The 17,517-nt window shown below is 42.4% G+C and overlaps 2 protein-coding genes across 2 annotated transcripts; both read right to left on the bottom strand.

The window, feature by feature from the left end:
• Window positions 1-5: 5 nt before the first annotated feature.
• On the bottom strand, window positions 6-6,478 carry LOC104360020 (lysozyme g). The gene is made up of 5 exons (XM_033004941.2): window positions 6,313-6,478; window positions 5,585-5,674; window positions 4,803-4,999; window positions 3,705-3,843; window positions 6-2,915 (listed from the first exon to the last, which is right to left on the bottom strand). The coding sequence occupies exons 1-5, from the start codon at window positions 6,317-6,319 to the stop codon at window positions 2,782-2,784; spliced, it is 567 nt and encodes a 188-aa protein (XP_032860832.1). The 5' UTR covers window positions 6,320-6,478; the 3' UTR covers window positions 6-2,781.
• Window positions 6,479-12,950: 6,472 nt separating this feature from the next.
• LYG2 (lysozyme g2) lies at window positions 12,951-16,781 on the bottom strand. Its single transcript, XM_009965887.2, has 6 exons — window positions 16,742-16,781; window positions 15,902-15,975; window positions 15,423-15,524; window positions 14,966-15,162; window positions 14,704-14,842; window positions 12,951-13,652 (listed from the first exon to the last, which is right to left on the bottom strand). The coding sequence occupies exons 2-6, from the start codon at window positions 15,942-15,944 to the stop codon at window positions 13,519-13,521; spliced, it is 615 nt and encodes a 204-aa protein (XP_009964189.1). The 5' UTR covers window positions 15,945-15,975; window positions 16,742-16,781; the 3' UTR covers window positions 12,951-13,518.
• Between the last annotated feature and the right edge of the window lie 736 nt (window positions 16,782-17,517).

The raw sequence follows: 17,517 nt of genomic DNA, 5'->3' as shown, positions 1-17,517 counted from the left end.
TAAGCAGAGAAGTAGAATAGATTTGACTAATGATGGTGAGGACATTTCACAGCTAACAGTAAAGGTTTACGATGCTGGTGCATGACTTTACCTTTACTGCACAAAGGAAGGAGCTGGAATTGAAAAGCCCTCTGCTTAGCAGTTACACGAGAATCAACTCGCTATCCACCGAGACTGTCATTTGCTTGAGGCAGGTGTGGGGGTGTCTTACCTTGGTCATCCAGATCTCATGCTTGTTCCTTGTCAAACAGTCTGTCATCTGACTGCCTCTGTAGCTTAAAAAGTACCTGAACTTCCTATTTGGGAGTAACAAGAGGAATGATTCACATCTTGGTAGGTTCTATAATTTTTCTTGCAGGAAACATGCTATCTCACTTCATACATATTTCTTGGTCCTAAATGTTTAATAATAATAACTTAAGAGCTGCAGTCTATGTGAAAGTTGATGCTTTTCCTGTTCTAAAATTGCAAACTAGAAATCTGGAGACCCTGAAGCATACCTCTTTGATGCAAGTTACTATTTATGGGCTTCAAGCTTATAAAATAGTACCTTTTACTGACAAATTGAATAGTATTGCATGCATATTTTTATTTACAGTTTTAAGAATTGTGGCCAAAGTTAGGAAGCTGCTGCTGTATCAAGTGATAAAGTAGTTTGCATTCCAGCAAGCATAAGTTCCATAGTTTAATACACTGTAAACTGCTCCCACACTAGACACAGAGTAGAGGAGTTAATCTTAATGACTGTATGTTGTGAGAAGATCTGAGGGATACAACCACTGAAAATCAATGTTTATCTTTTCTGCATGCTTGCAGAGAAGAGTAAACACCAGTAGGAGTCCAAATGAATGGACATACTGGTAGAGGGACATAGAAGCTGCAGACACCATGTGCAGAAGAAAAAGAGGCTAGGCTGTGGTAGTAGCATTGTAGAGTATAGAGGCTCCTATGGGTAGGCTGAAGGCAGAAACATGAAATTGAACTGAAAAATATCCATTTCTCAACAAACTACAGTCTGTAGTTTGAAGGACACAGAAAATACTGGTGTCAGTCTGAAGTAAATGGAATAGCAAGGAAAAAGTGAAGCAGATAAGTGATTGTTGCTTTTTCTTCTCTCCCTTCTTCCTTCCAGCATCTGCATAGTGTCGTGTGATGCAGTGTGTTATAACAGCAGTGTCTGTGTGGTGTTGATCATGTTCCCAAGGGAAGTACTTAGTGCAAGCTGAAATTTCAGGCCTTTTGAAGGATGTGTGTAGTGCATCCAAGGTACAGGGCATGCTTAAAAGAAATGGCACAAGTACTAGGGCCCAGAAAATTAGGCAAATGGGTTGCGTTGCTGAGGGATAGCAAATAAAAGACTTGTACCAGGCTTGGTGGCCCAGAGCACCAAAGCCAGGATCATTCAGGCTGGCCAACACACTCAGGATTTGTGTATAGAGCATGGCAGCCTGGTAAATCTTCAACAGAGGGAGCACTGCCAGCTCCGTCATACTCAGTCTGGCTATGAATATGGATCTTATATTCATTACACTGTGCAGACACTACAACTTTCAAAAGTACTGCAATGTAAACGGGGATGAATGTGTTAACGAACAAGCTTGCCTGGTACTGTGCACAACATAAAAAGTGTGTGATAAACTACTTAAGTCAGAGCAGAGCTAATAATTGCTTCCCAAGTACAGAGAAGGGAAGATGCTTTTGTACCTCTTCCTGAGCAAGATTTAGCTACAATAGAGCTGTTTACAGCTGTCTTTAATTGATAAGCTGGCAGTTTTAGTGAAAAAGAAAATTGCATTTTCTTAAAATTGTTAATATATGTGTAAGTTTGTGTGTTTCTGAAATGGTATTTCCTCCGAGGTCACAGCTGTCATACAGTCCATCTGCTCTCCCAAACCTTTTCTGCATAAACATAAGTTCTCTGAAGATTTGCTCTCTAAAACCTGAACCAACAGGGTGCACAAACACAGTGTGTGTCCAGAGCCTTTCATTAATGGAGCACTGTAAATGCTTCATGTAAATCTTCATGAAGCACAGGTAAGAGATGCTGCCTTTCTGTGTGGGGAACAAGCAGCAACTTAAGATGATGGCAAAATTCAGGTTGGAAAGTACCTCACAGGTCTGTAGTCCAACCTCCTGCTCAATGCAGGGCCAGAGCTGTGATCAGACCAGGTTGCTCAGGGCTTTGTCCAAAACCTCTGAGGACAGGGACAGCTCAGCCTCTCTGAGCAGCCTGCTCTGCTGCCTGGCTGTCCTCGTGACGTCACAGCACCAAAGTTAAGAGAAATTATACCAAAAGTATATGACACACAGTGATGTGCTTTTCTGGTAGATTAACGTATATGGTATTTATTGCAAATATTCAGTTCCAAAATTGCAAATTGTTAACAATCAATTTTGTACTGCTTAGACACATGTATTGACAGATAAAATCTAAGGCAGATAAAATCTTGTTAAGCAGTGTTATAATTTTCTTGCTGCATTAATCTGCTGCTTGCGAAACTGTGAGCACAGGTGAAAACTCTGCTTAAATTTTCTTGTGAAGTGGGATAAAAAAATAAATGATAAAAGATAGGTTACAGCTTGGATGATCAGTAGTGTTATCTTTGACAGTTATTTTTTTAGCCTTGGCCAAAATTAAAAAAAAAATCGAAAGCTTATACTTGTTTCTGGCTTCATTATCTTCTCCCTTTCTTACTGTTTCTGGGGGAGAAATCCAAGATTTTCTTAATTAGAAACAATGTATGCAATCAGTGACACAAACCTAATCATTGCTCAGGTATCTCAGTATCCATTTCTTTTAAAAAACTGGGCTCTTGCAACCACATCATTGGCATAGTCATTGTGTGTTGTGCCAATATCCACTCTGTTGTAGCTCTGGACATTGTTGGGTCCTGCATTATATGCTGAGATCCCACCTGAAATGAAAGAAACACATAAACAGAGGTGATACTTCATCAGTAAATAAGCAAACAAACAAAAAATACAACTCAAATGCATTGCTTTAGTTTGGACTTCTCTTTTCACCAGTATTTCTGGTCTTTGTGTTACCATCTCCAGCTATTTTTGTCACGGAGGTGTTCCTTTTGTGTTTTAACTTTGTGAAAAAATCATAAATTCCTCCGTTACATCCAGACTTGGTGATCATTGTTCCCTTGATATATTTGGCTAATGTTAACATCTTCAGTTGTATGACTGTTTCTTCTCTGCATATTCCTTCATGCCTACGTGCATTAATAACCTCAGACATATTTGTATTGTAGTTGGAATAAAGGGACCCAACCATAATGACTGCCTCAGCTGTAACCAGTGCTCATGAATATCACCATGTTTCCTCCAGAGAGGACCATACATTTTTCAAAAGTAATGTATTCCTCCTTCAGAGTTGCCAGGATAGTAGCTTTTTGTAGGTGGGTATAGAAATACAAACCAAATAAAACAGAGAGACAAGGGGAAGAATCCACCCTTACTCCTTGCAGCTGATAAATGTCATGGTATCCGCCAAGTTTTCAGGAAGCCTGCTAGAAAGTTAACCAAACATTATTCCTCTATTCCTTTTAGCAAGTATTATGGAATATTATTCCACACCTCAATAAAATGAACAGAGGGACTGAGATGTGTTTAGCTTTCTGAAGTGCTCGGCTTTGCAGTGTTGTCGTGCTTGACTTTTATGTGTGTGAAGTGTTTTAAAGATTACAAAATTCTACCTTTGAGCTGTTGTTCCTTTGTCCAACTTGGGAATTTCTTCTGTATTTCCTGTATCATCGAGCATAAAATCTCTGTGCCTTGTGCTAAGTGCTCTTCACTGTCCCATAACCCAACAATCCTATGGTACCTTTTGTCAACCTGAAAGTGAGACAGCAATATCAGCACACCAGAAACCCCACTATTTATCCAGAGCTCTTCATTGCTTACAGGATGCTTGTATTTATTTTGATTTTTAATCTCATGTTTTACCTCTTTTGTAATTGTATAGAGAAGAAGCAAGTGGATGCGTGAACAGCAGACTGTTGGGACACTGAAGAGGAATGCCTGCCCCACCTCCTTGTGTGTCAGAGCCTTAAAAAACCAACATAGCTGCTGCTGTAAAGGTGACAGGGTGCAAAAAGCAGACTTACTGCTGCTTAAACTTTTCCAGCTGCAAGGCGACTGCTCCTCTCTCCCCAGCTGCACCAAGGGTGGGAAAACCCTGTTTCCTCTAGGGATTTCCCCCCAATCTCTGCTCCATTTTTTTCCTTTCTTTCTCCTTCATTCTCCTCCACCATGGGGTAGTAAAGCAGAAGTCTGAGGGGGCTGGAGCTGTTACAAAAGTGGATCCCAATGCATGCAGCAAAAGCTTAGGGATTGTATGGATAAGCGTGCAGGTTGGCAAACAAGTGAGGCATGAATGTAGGCAAGATCCCCTACTATCCAGGCCCCTGTGGTGCATAAAGGGTAATTAACCTGAATGTATATAGCTGCAGCCTACAGACCTCTGTGCTTAATTAAAAAAAAAATGTATTCTGAAACAAGATTTGTTTTCTAAAGTATGAAATAGGAACAATTAATCTCTTCATTCCCAAGAGAGTGCTGGGAAGCAAGCAGTGGTTTCACAGTGCAAAGGCAGTTTGCTCCATGCCCTGACACTCCTTGGGGTCCTTCCCTGGTGCTGGGAGCTGATAGCTAGGTCAGTGTCAGCTTTATTCTGCCAAAAACTTGTCTGAAAAGGTTTATGGGGTTCCCTTTCAGTGGGTCTCCTGCTGCTCTTCTGACTTTCTACTTCAAAAGAAGGATGAGGTTTGTGTTTTTGAGAAGGCTGACCATACCTGCATTAAACCAAATGCATTTCCGTAGTCACCCCAGCCATCCTGCAGCACTGTCCCCGCATGTGACTCTCGAGAAATAATACCAGCAATCACAGCTGGATCAACACACTTGATGTTGCCAACTTTTAAAATCTTGGCTCGGTACTTTGCCATGTTATTCAAATCTTTTTCTGCAATCTTCTGTGAGGCAGCAACTCCTACAATACAAGGTGCGTGACTTTTCGTTTCGTTTTTAAAATTGTAAACAAGTTGTTCTAACAGTCACTATGACTAGGCTGACATTTTGAATCCTTCTGAATCTAGCTAGAGAGAACCAATGATAGAATTGACCAATTTTGCTGAAGGGTAGGTGCCCTAGAAATCAATACACAGATGAAATAAAAGACATGTTTTCAAATACAGAGGGTAGATCTATAGTGTGCAGATTAAAAGGCAGGTCTTCTTATTTTAATCCTAAACCTTTGGATGGATTAGTCCCAGATTTAGTTCCTTTTAATTTAGGACTATAATGGGGAAATGTTCAGAAACTTAGGTCATGAGGGAAACCCTCTTAAGGGAGAGAGAAAAGCAGGCTTGATGGCAGGGCTAGGGTGCACCCAGCAGACCTTGCATTTTCTCTGTGATGGTCTTGAATATCATCTCAAAGGCAGCTCTATTCCCTACATAAACTTACATGGCAAGTAGGATATTTGTTGATTGTGAAAAAATCTGCTCATGTGGCAATGACTGACATCAAGAGACCAGGATCCGTAATAGGGATGAAAAACTGAATTAGTGCCTACCTGCATAGCTCAGACCTTCTGGTCCTGCAGTTGCCTCTGAAGCTCCAGTTGTGTCAACATTCAGTATATTCCCATAACACTCCAGACAGCCTAAAATCGGTATTTACAGCCAGATGTCAGGCCAGCACAGTGTGTGATGCATGCCATTAAAAAGTTTTCAGATCCATGACTAAAACCCATGGCATCATTTCAGTACTAGTGCAGGCATTTGTGCTAGCAGGCGCAGTCATGCTGTCATATGCTCTGGAAAGGATTGCCTCCCAGTCGTGCTAGCATAAAGCCACAGTGTAGCTTGTGAGATGAGCTGGTGCTTTATGCACAATTAATCTCCCCTAGTTTTAGTTTGTCTAAACTTTTGACTTGGGCTGACCACATAGCCAATGGAGAAAGGCACATTCAAAAGGTGATTTTTCTATTCCAAAATAATAAAAAAGGTCTGTGATAGTCAAAAGAAATCCTACTACTTACGGGCTCCAGGTTGCTTTTCCATAGCTACCGTCAACAAGAAAAATCAAAGAGAAACATCCTTCAATTACATCCATTACAGTTGATCTGACTTGAAGTTTGTTTGACTTGCAATTTGTCTGTATTTATCTGTTGTCTAAACACGCCATTGTAGAATGGAAAACATGCAAACAGCAACCAAGAGGAACAATGCTAACCTAAACCCAGCAGTTAATGGAAAACAGTTTTGTACAGTGAATTATTTAAAAGAAAACTTCACAGACCTGACATGTTTGCAGCAGGATGTCTCCCCACCTTCTTACTGCACTTCCTGGAGACAAATGGGCTTTTTATCTGCTGGTGGTGTTTTGGAGCAGCTGACTCTGCACTTCCCACACGCTGCTGGTATTACGGGAAATGGGAATGCCTAACAACTTCCCATGTGTCCATCTGAACACAAGGTTTCTTTTCTACAGCACAAACACAATTGCAATTTTAAAAATTAAATGCATTTTTATTTAATTTAAAGCTAACAGTTTACAGCTATGAGGAGCCTCGTCTGAAAACTGCCCCCCCTTCAGTGTTGGGAGCAATATTGTGCTGACAAGGGGGAAACAGACATCTGTGCTTTTGTATGTAATGAAGTTTTTTCAGGCAAAGACCCAGAAATATATAATAACATATAAAAACCCAATAACATGACACAGACCTGCAACCACAGAGAATTTGGATATGTGGAGACAATGCCAGATCCCTGTTCTTATCCCACTTTTGTACAGCAACAACAAAGCTGAAGGCACAAACCCAAATTAGCAGGCATCGTGGATCAAAGCTGCTGTAGCTGTTCAGCAGTAAGGAAAAAAGCCACCGGATGGCAGACCTCTCCGTCACTGCTAATCCATCCAGACACGCTTCTCCCCCACAGTACATTTTGTGAGGGTGAAATGCTGTTTCACTGTTTCATCAGCTTTTTCACATTTTAAGCTGGGGAATTCATACCATGTTATTGCATTGAAAGATTCAATTCTGTAGGTTTTTCCTGTACTGTTGATACCTCCCGTAGACAACCAGCTGCAAAAAGTAACAGCAGCCTATGCATGGAGTGCTTCATGTTCACCCTTCTGAGTGAATTTAAAGAAGGTTGAAACAGAGGAAAGTACGTCTGGCAGGAAGGAAAGTAAAACAGATACGGCTCATATGGAAGTGACATTAAAAAAAATTGAAAATTCAGAATACCACTGAAGATGATTCACAAACCGGTAATCTCTAAATGGCCTGTACTACCATTCCCTTGTTACTGGGGGACAATAGTAAAGGATGTACTAGTTTGCTTCTTCTTCATCACAGTAACTGAGGCAAGCAGGTAGATCCTGTATTTTCTGGAGCCCTATCCAGAAATTATTGTTTAATCATATACGCATGCATGGAGTCTCTCATGTCCTGGGAAGTGTTCTCCTCAACAAGCCTGTATTCAGACTACTGGGGAAGAATGACATCTCTGCATGGTGGCTCATAACAACAGCCCTGTCACCTGAGTGATGTCGAGCAGGCTGCAGCGAGAGCTCAGGTCCCCGGGGACAGAGAACCGGTGAAGGCTTTTGCCAGTGCTCCTTGCAGTATCTCTCACTTGTCTCATCGCTTGCTCGCTCACCACAGAGGAGGCAGTACATAAGCCACACCGCACTGCGATCTCTCCTGCTATGTCAGGTGTACAGGTAGTGGCTTTGGGCATTGTGATTTATGTCTTAGACTTCCCTTGTACTCGCTGTTAGTTGAGGCATTCAGCAACCTCCAATTCAGAGGCAGGTCATCCTAGTTTTTCATCTTTTGGAAATGCTACAAAAAGCCTGTCAGAGTGCAGTTCTGCTGTGAAACTTGGTCTCTTGTGTTGGCCTCACCATGGAACTCTGTGAGCCAGCGCCGTGGGCTGTGGGTCGCCCTACCTCACCGCAGCACTGGGGGCCAGTGCTCCTTCCCTCCTCAGAAACCACTGCTGAATCCAGCCAATTTTGTCAGTGCAACTGCACTGAAGGCAGGGACATAATCTGAAGGTAATGGCAATATACACCTACGTGACCGAAGGAATAATTTACCTTGTTGATCATCTGTCAGGAGGGGAAAAGCCTGAAAGAAAGAGTAGGAAGAGGAGGAAGAGACCGAGTCAGTTAAATCTGGTTTCCATGAATGAGAGATTTATCAAGACAAAAACTTACTCAAAATGTTTGGTGTAAGAACTGAGATAATAGCTGTGGAGGCAGGCCCTGGCATTTTTCAGAAGATTTTGCATTAATTGAATGGGATTCAGATAGTTGTTTCTCAGTGTGGGAGTGAGTGTTGGTTCATCCACAAAAGATTAATCTGAAGAGATGTGTTAAGCTTCTGAGAGGGCAGGCAATATCACACAGCCTGGGACAAGAAGGCTTGGAAATGTTTTCAATTAAAGGCAAAGCAATGACTAGCATGTTTGTTTTGTCTTGGTTTTTTTTAATCATGCTGCAGAGATGAACAAAATCTAGCCTATTTTTAATTAGTGTTTAACTATTTTATATTTAACTGCTTTTTAACTGTATTTAGATGTCTTGACTGTAGGAGTGTGACTTGTTTCTACTGGATTTACTTTCACTTGTGTTGTCCTTAGGTGTGTCCTGTCTGGTTTTGCAACATTTCTGATAGCTAGATAAACAGTGAAATATTGACCCTTCTCAAGTCAGAAGGTGAAAATTCAGTAACCCTGCTGGGAAATATTTAAACAATGCATTAAGGAAGTTGTGATTTATGTTACTTTTTTATCCTGCTTATCTTCAGTAATGAGTAGTAAGGACCTCTCCTCATAAGATAAAACAAATCTCTCCTTCATTCTGGTAAGCCAGTAGTTGAGAGTTTTGACATACATTTAATGGAAGTTCTCTCTGTAAGGGAGAGAGACCCAAGGAGGTCAAACAGGACCCATCTGATACAAAACAATGTTTAAGGCAGTATAAAGTAAATTAAGAACATGTTTTTAGGCCCTTCCTGCATTTCATAAAGAATAACACAAGCCCAAATGTAATAAAAATTTTGAATGGATTATTCTTCACATGTTTTACTGATGCAGACTTATTTCAGAAGCACCAATGGAGTCTTGCTGTTGGATCAAGTGGAGCTTCTTTTTGTTTTTTCCCATGTAATTTTTAGGTACTGTAGTCCCATCAGTAAACTAAACCATTCGTGATACATGATTGTCAGCTACTGCTTTGGTAATTTTTTTTCTTATCTGTAATAACGGTTCATATTTAAGCAATTAGCTTGACTCCTGTGTAGTAAAGCTCAGTTTTATAGTTTAACATTTAAGCAATCAAAAAGACGTTAAGCCTGATAGTGCAGACCCAACAGAGTACTGAAAGCAGGAAAGCAGTAGTTGTTACAGGGAATAAGTTGCAACATACATTTCAAAACCCTGGTGGTTTTATTTATTGGTTTGGTTTCAAAAGTCCCCAGTAGTTTTTGCAGTTCTACTCATCCCATCGGCAGACATAAAGCCCCACGCTGCAGAGTACAAACAGGGCTGAGACATGAAACTTATACAAATCACACAAATTTCAGTGTCTTTTGTAATAAGTTCGTTTTTGCAAGCCTTGGGTCTGGCAAAATCGAGCTGAGACTTTAGATGAATTCTCGAGTATTTTGGAAGTCTTGTTCATGACCCCACCTAAATACAACAAAGGCATTTCTTATTATAAGATAAATACTAAAGAGTAATACTTAAATGCTTTGTATTTGTTGCTGATTAAAAATTAAAGCAAAAAATGGGAAACTATCTATATTTTTGCATTTATGTATGTGTACCTGATCTACTCTGTCCAAATGGACATGGCAAACTTCTTTACTTCTTTCCCTTCCTTCGCTGTCTATTGCATAGTTGTAGACACATATACTTGTCCTTGGCATGTTTTTTCTTGTCTAAGCAATCCAAGTCCTGAAATCTTGTCAGGTCACATTTTCTTCACTGCTGATCATGGTTGTTGGCAGTGGTTTTGAGGTTCTCTAGTTGGTCTCCATCTCTGCTTTGCTCTGGCTACCCAAGCCAAAGCAGTCCTTATCTGAGGCTTTTCTGGTGCTGATTAGCACAAAAGACTTCATGTGTCTTGCAGAGGGTTCACTATGTTGTGCATCTTAGTGTTGTGGTTGCCTTTGCACCAGAGTAGGACACTCTTACCCTCCCCACTCCCTTCTTCCACTGCACTGCCTTGCTCTGGCCCTGGGCTAGGGATGCTGGCAGTGTTGGTCCCTGGGCTGGAGGGCAGGAGGTAGTGGATGTTGTAGACTTAATTCTCTCTGTAGCTGGGGGAGGCCACCTTGGTGACGTGAATGCGGAGAAGGTCATGTTGCCACCTGTCCACATGGAGAGATGTCTGCAGTGAACATGTGCCGTGAGGTTTGCAGCCATCTCCGTGTATACTTATGGAGGACCTTGTGAAGATATATATTAAGGCAATTATATCTTTGCTAAGGCAAATTACAAAGCTTTGTAGGTTTTTTTCTGAATAAGAAACAAAAAGGCAGGATGTGTTTGACATGTATTTTTTATATGACCATCAGAAAACTCTGCTACATCAACTGCCAGGAGGTAGAAAATACTGAGATCCTCATGTTTAACTGTATTTTAAAGCACAGTGGCCCATATCTCACCTGACACTGGCTATATGGGCTCTGTGGGAGTTAGTATGGAGATTGACAGTTCTAAATCCTTGCCTGCAGATGTACTACTGAGAAATCTGGTACAACTTAAGACAGGAGAGAGTAGCTTTAAAACATGTATGTTGAACACACGTAATTTCATAGCAGCTCTAGCTGAAGTGTCAGCAAGGTGCCTTCTGGCTAATGGAGCTGGTGGGTTGGTGAGCCCTGGGACAGGGACATCCCTCTGTGCTAGTCCCAGGAACTGGTGGCATGAGGTATCTGCAGGAGCAACTGATCAGTCGATCTGCAAGACTAATGGGTTAATCTAAGAGTTGAATAGTGATCAGCATTTGTTACTTCTGGGGATTTGTGTTTAAAAAAATTAAATTAATCACCTGGGTTTCCAAGCATATGCTGTCAGACAGCCACTTCTACAGGATGGCAATGAGGCAGACACCTCCCAGCTTGCCTTCCCATGCACACTGCTCACGACACCACGTGGGCTGTAGTGATGGCAAGCAAGGTCTTTCCAAATTGAGGTGACCTGCTGGGACAAGTCTGTAGTTACAAGACAGGTTCAGGAACAAGACAGGAGGGAAAGTCAGCAAGGCAAAATCAGGACCAGTAGGTTACAAAGTCAGGCACAGGCTGACTTTCTGTGAAGCTGAGGTGAGGACCCAAGACAAAGCTGTGAGCTTAAATGCAGCTCCTGAGCCAGCAGGCAGAGGGGAGCATGGGAGGGGAGAAGAGATGAGGCTCATCATAGTGCAATATCAAGAGCTGACCTTCAATGCAGGCAGCCAGATCCTTGGGGGAGAGGGGGAAGAGGCTGCAGAGCCTGGCAGTGCAATCAGGGCCCAGACAGCATGGTCTCCCCAAAGGTGACTCTTCTCCAGTGGACCCAATTCCCTCCGCCTCTCCTTGTGTGTCCTGTGCTCCAGCCCTTGACCAGCTTGGTGGCCTTGGCTGGACTCACTCCAGCATGTCTGTGTCCCTCTTGTATCAAGGACCTCCAAAACTGGATACACTGCTCCAGGTGTGGTCTCACAAGCATGAAAGAGACGGAAATGATTGCTCCCATCCCTGCTGACTAAAATTTTGCTAATGCAGCTCAGGGTGCTCTTAGTCTACACCTCCATGAGGGTCCATGTGTCCACCAGGACGCCCAGGTCCATTTTTGCAGTTTACTTTCTAAACAATTGCCTTCCAGACCATAATGGTGCATGGGGTTGTTCTGTCCCAGGTGTAGGGCTTTGCCTGTGCCTTAATTGATCATCATGGGGTAACTATCAGCCCATTTCTCCAGCCTCTCCAGGACCCAGCATTTGGTATCATCTGTAAACTTGCTGGGAGCACTTTCTGTCCCTAGTCTGAATTGCTGCTGAAGACACGAAGCAGTACAGACTGCAGGATCTGTCCCTGGGGGATGCCACTAGCATCTGGCCACCAGCTGGACCCTGTGACACTGATCATCATGCTTTCAGCCTGGTAACTATCTAGTCAATTTTCTACCCACCTTTCTATCCAGTCCATGTCTCACCAGACTGGCTAGAAGGATACTACACCAGGCCGGGGCAAAGACCTCGCAGGCTCAAGTTATAACACATCCACTCCTCTACCCTTCTCCATAAAGTCAGTCATCTCATTGCAGGAGGCAAACAGGTTGGCTGGGCACTATTTACGCTGTTTAAATCCATGTTATATGTTTTCAACATGGTCTCTAATTGCTCCTGGAAGGATGTGTATCATAACTCTGTAACTGTTGATGGCTTTGGATTGCATTTTCCTATCCATTTAAGATGCTTGCAGTCAGTGGTTTTTCTAATTACTTTGACATACAGTTATTCCCAGTCCCAGAAGGTGTGCTCATCATGGAAGAATAAAGTTCCCTCAGCATGCAAGTCGGTGCTAGTGGGAAAGGCATGTCTTGCACTGCTTGGTGCCAGACCAAAACAAACTCTTCCTTTGGCCCTGGACAATGAGTGTCACACAGTCCTGCTGGCATCTACCCCTCTCCTTTTGTTGCCTCTCCACACTCCCACCCCCAAAACAGTTCAATTCCAGGTCTAGAAGGAATACGAACACCAAAATATGCCAAACTCAAAGACTGCTGTTTTCCTGAGTGTCATTATTCTACAAAGAGCAGAGAGGGAAAATAATTTTATGAGGTGCAAACATGTATTTCATCCTGTTCCCTTCTCAGTTTCTCTATCTCTCTAAAATTAACATCCTACTTAACCAAACTTTGCTAACACACATGGAGTTCTGCTTTGTTTGCTAATGCTTTTATTGAATTTCTGTTTGCTTATTTCTTTATGACTAAAAATATCCATCTCTATTCTATGCGTTTATATGAAAAATTACTATTCAGAAAAAAAAAAGGTTACTTCACAGCATAATGTAAATATCAAGCAGCTTTGAAAAAATAAATCATGAAGCTAATACCCAAGGAAGTATTTTTTTTTTTGATTTCTTAAGAGAACAGCAGATTTTGCCAGAAAAGTGTTTTAAGATCTGGCAGGCAGCAAATTATCAATAGCAAAACAAGATAGTCCTCATAGCTCAGAGAAATATGCAGATAGCAGAAAAAAAAAATGAGATTTTGGTAAAATCCAAACCATATTGCTTGTAAAGAAACTGCATGAGTGATGTCTTACTGAATATTGTTTTAAAAATTCAGGGCTTCATTCTGCAAATGCTTATTCATGTAAATCATTCCTGTACATTTGCATCTCTATGGATTCGCAGGGTACAGCTGCTCTGTGTCTTCTCTCCCTCAGGGGTGTCATGCAGGTGATGGTAAGAAAGTTACTCTGTAGAGATTATTGAGTCTAGTATCCTTGTTTCTTGTAATATTTGGCTCGTGCAACCACGTCACTGGAGTAGTCATTGTGGGTGGTGCCGATGTCCATTCTGTCATAACTTCGGACGTTGCTGGTACCAAAGTTGTAAGCAGCGATCCCACCTGAAATGAAACACCAAAAGAACTCATACAGACTTAAAAAAATAGGGAAAATTGCAGACCAATGTGTTCTGCTCTTACTGGTTTTGAAAGCTTTTGCTTATTGGGACTTTGGAAGGGGAGTAGGTAGCATTATTGGATCTTGTTTGTCTTAAGTGGGGCTTTGCAAACAGCTTACAGTTATTCCTGAATCCACCAAAACATCAGAAAGATACCTGAGGTTTTGTCTTCACAGATATTTGCAGCTTGATGAATTTGTACTGCTTACCTGGCCCAGCACAAGCCCTTCATTTACACTGGGCTTGTTCAGAATAGAATAGAATAGAATGGGATTGTGTCATGTCATGTCATGTCATGTCATGTCATGTCATGTCATGTCATGTCATGTCATATCAACACCCTTGTAACTTCTCACTCATCCTTGAAAATTACTGCTCTTAAAAGAGAGTTAAAACACACTCAAATGTTGCATTATCTTTGTCTTGCAGCTGCATATATGCTTCTCCATATGCCATGCTGAAAAGCAGAGGTATCTGAGGTGGCTGTGAAATGAACCTGCTGTGGCACCCCAACAGTCCGAGGGGGGTTGCAGGGTGCAGCCTGCTTTGAAGCAGGCAGCTTTTCCACACTGTGCAGCACAGTTTTGCAATTCCCTGAGAGCAAACACCTCATTTCCTTTTTTCAACAGAGATATAGAGTGAACTTCTGGCCCCATTCAAGTAAACTATGCAGCTAATTATTAACCAGAATGGCTGTAGGACACTCCTCACGGTCAGATAAGGAACTCTCAGCTCTTACATAGACTAGATTTCACGTGTATAAATACTTGCCACATGATGGTGGAAATTCAGCAAGTTTGCTATACTAAGGAAAGGCAAAAACTACACAGAATTGAAAAAGCTTGGTTTTTTTCTGGTGAAATAAAACAGGGATGAAAAGCTAAGAAACAGCCTGTTAGAAATGTGGGGTTTGAGGAACACGGGAACTAATTAAGTGTGTTCTTGTCCTAAAGATTTTCTTCTCTCCTAGAAAAAACCTGTGGCCTGTACCTTACCTTTCAGCTGCTGATCCTTTGTCCAGCGTGGAAAATTTCTCTGTATTGTCTTTGTCATACTGATAAGTATGTTTGTACCCTGGATAAGATGAGTTTCGCTGTTCCATTGTCCCCTAGGTGTATGTGATTTTTTGTCAACCTAGAAATGTCAAAGCAACAAAAAGAAATAATTTCCCTGCTGTAGTGGATGGTATGATGAGGAAGTTTACTTTTATTTATATGCTGTTTGTTTATCAGGCTTTAGTGAAGTATCAGCAAATACCTGCATTAAACCAAATCCATTTCCATTGTCACCCCAGCCATTCTTCAGTGCTTTGCCAGCATGAGATTCCCGGGAGATGATGCCAGCAATCACAGCTGGTTCAATGCACAGGTTTTCACCAACTTTCTTAATGAGTGTTTTATATTGATTCATAGCTCTTAGGTCCCGTTCAGCAATCTTTTCTGAAGCACTAACTCCTGTAATTAAAATAAAAAGATATTTGCTTAATAACTGAGTTTAAAAACTTTGAATTGTCTCTCACCTCTCTCCTTTTCATACAGACAGAACTACCTCAAAATTTTGTTTGCCTCTCCTCTGGGAGGAGGTAGATGATTGCCTACAGGGATATTATGCAGGCTCAACATCTAGCGTGTGTTCAGCACTTTGGAAATGTGAAGGGTTTGGGATTATTGTGCCATGGAGAAATGGAGGTGTCTGGCAGAGGAGGGATACTCACCACAGTAGGACAAACCCTCTGACTTCGCTGTTTTGCATGAAGCCCCAGAGGTTTTAATTCTGTTTACACTGCCGTAGCAATCCGTGCGGCCCTGGGAGGCACCTGCAGAGGCAACAGGAAAGGCTCAATGAAAACCTTTTGTGACTGCAAGTAAAACCCAAGGGGAGGTTGCACCCCAGAGAGGACAGGCTGTGGGTCGTGGGAGCCGCATGGGGCTGCCTCTGTTGCTCCTTGTGATGGAGAAGAGGTGACATCCTGCCCTGTGCCCTGCACCTTGCACCCATCTGTCTCTCAGAGGCCACCCTTCCTTCTGCAAGACTCCCATGGGGACGCAAGCACTCTCTTCTCCGATAGAGTTTAATGGCAACTGAGATTTTGGGGAGGAGGGTGAGGTGGTACATCAATGTCTCCTGCTTCACAGCCCAGTGGAGCATGTCCCCAGCTGCTTGGGGCGAGGCAGCGAGGGACGCCAGACTTACCCAGGAGGGCAGCAAGGCCCAGCAGCATGAGCATTGAGTACATGGAGTGGTTCTTCCTGAGCACACAGAACAGCCTGAAAATCAATCAGTCAGCATTGACATGTGTGAAGATATGAATATATCTTACTGCTCACCACATGAACACAAAGAAACTCTTTCTGAGCTGATAGGGTATTTCTCTTGGTTGGGTAGGCAGAGCAATACACAAATGGAGTCACATCTCTTTTTATGAGATACCCCAATGGCAGCTCTCCTGCTCCAGCACAAACCAGGCTGCAGTCATTCACAAGAGACTTGTAACCTCTCACTTCTGCTGGTGTTTGAAACCCATGTCTTCTATGACATCTTGGTAACTTCCTCCAAATCTCAAACCCCGATACTTAATTCAGAAAAAATAAAATTAGTCATGTTCAGCACTGTGCTACTGTGCTCCCCCCATGAACACTCTTATTTCCTGCCCATATTCTGTATACAAACCGCCTTCTCCACAGCTGGACAGCTTTGCCTGAATTTCCCGAGACTCTCCTTATATTCAGAAATTGGCACTTTCAAGATAAAAGCTGTCTAAAACACTGTGACTATCTACTTTAGGGTGAGTTGTGCTCTGGGAGCATCCATTTCCCCTCACTGGCTGTGAGGAAAGCCTAGGGAGATAGGCTCATGTACAGATGAGAGCCATGGAAATTTAGGTGACCTAAATCCAGAACTACAGGACAAATCTTGGTATCCTTATTCAAGCAGAAATCTCACACAGCAAAAAGCTGCAGCCCTGAACTGCTGAGGAGATGGCATTGCTGAAGGGAATAAAAAGAGCTCCTGACCTGAGCGGTGGTATCTTACCTCCTTTTCTGCAGCTCAGCTTCTGGCACAGGACTGAAGTTTGGGGAAGTATAATATATAAGGAAAGCTACCTTCTGTTTGGTGGTAACCTGACACTGTGATGAAATTTACTGGGCTGTGGTTTTGTGAGACTTAACAGAATTTTTTTGTCATGTAAACAGAACCTGTTGCACTATAGACATTGGCATCGTGTCAAGTATGTTCTTGGGAGTGGTATTTCCCAGGTAGGTTTCCAAGGGAAAAAAAAAGAAATCACCTGATTTTAATTCATGTGTCTCTCTACCTACATCTTATATTTCATATCCTATCCCCAGAGGGAGTCGTGGTGAGGGTCAAGCTAAAGATCCAGCATCCAGCTTGTCTGCGGGTGTTTGCCCTAGTCCCATCCCAGCATTCCAGGCTGTGTCCCTGCTGCTCAAGAAAAGGGCTGGGAATAACCCTGGGCTGTTGGCTATGTGGCATGGAGGAGCATGCAGCCTTACCACCTGGGCTAGTACTCTTCTGAGAGACTGGTCATGTCCACACCAGAGGCCCATTTCCCCCGTCTCAAAGGGGTGATCCTGTGATAGTGTACTCTGCCAGCATCGCTTGTCAGCAGAAAAAAACAATGATGCCTTGTCGTTTCAGCATTTTTTTTTTTTTTCATAATAGCTTTTAATGAGCCCAACTCATCTCCACAATGATTCAGCCAACCCTTTGCCTCAACATTTTTCTCTGCTGTGAGGGAGAGAGGTTTCTAACATACTCCTCCTTTTGAGTAGAGGGACTGTAATGAG

The sequence above is a fragment of the Tyto alba genome, unplaced genomic scaffold, assembly GCF_018691265.1.
Source record: "Tyto alba isolate M040663 unplaced genomic scaffold, T.alba_DEE_v4.0 Super-Scaffold_45, whole genome shotgun sequence".
Lineage (NCBI taxonomy): Eukaryota > Metazoa > Chordata > Aves > Strigiformes > Tytonidae > Tyto > Tyto alba.
The sequence above is the reverse complement of the archived record's forward strand: the minus strand, read 5'-3'. Positions and strand labels throughout refer to the sequence as shown.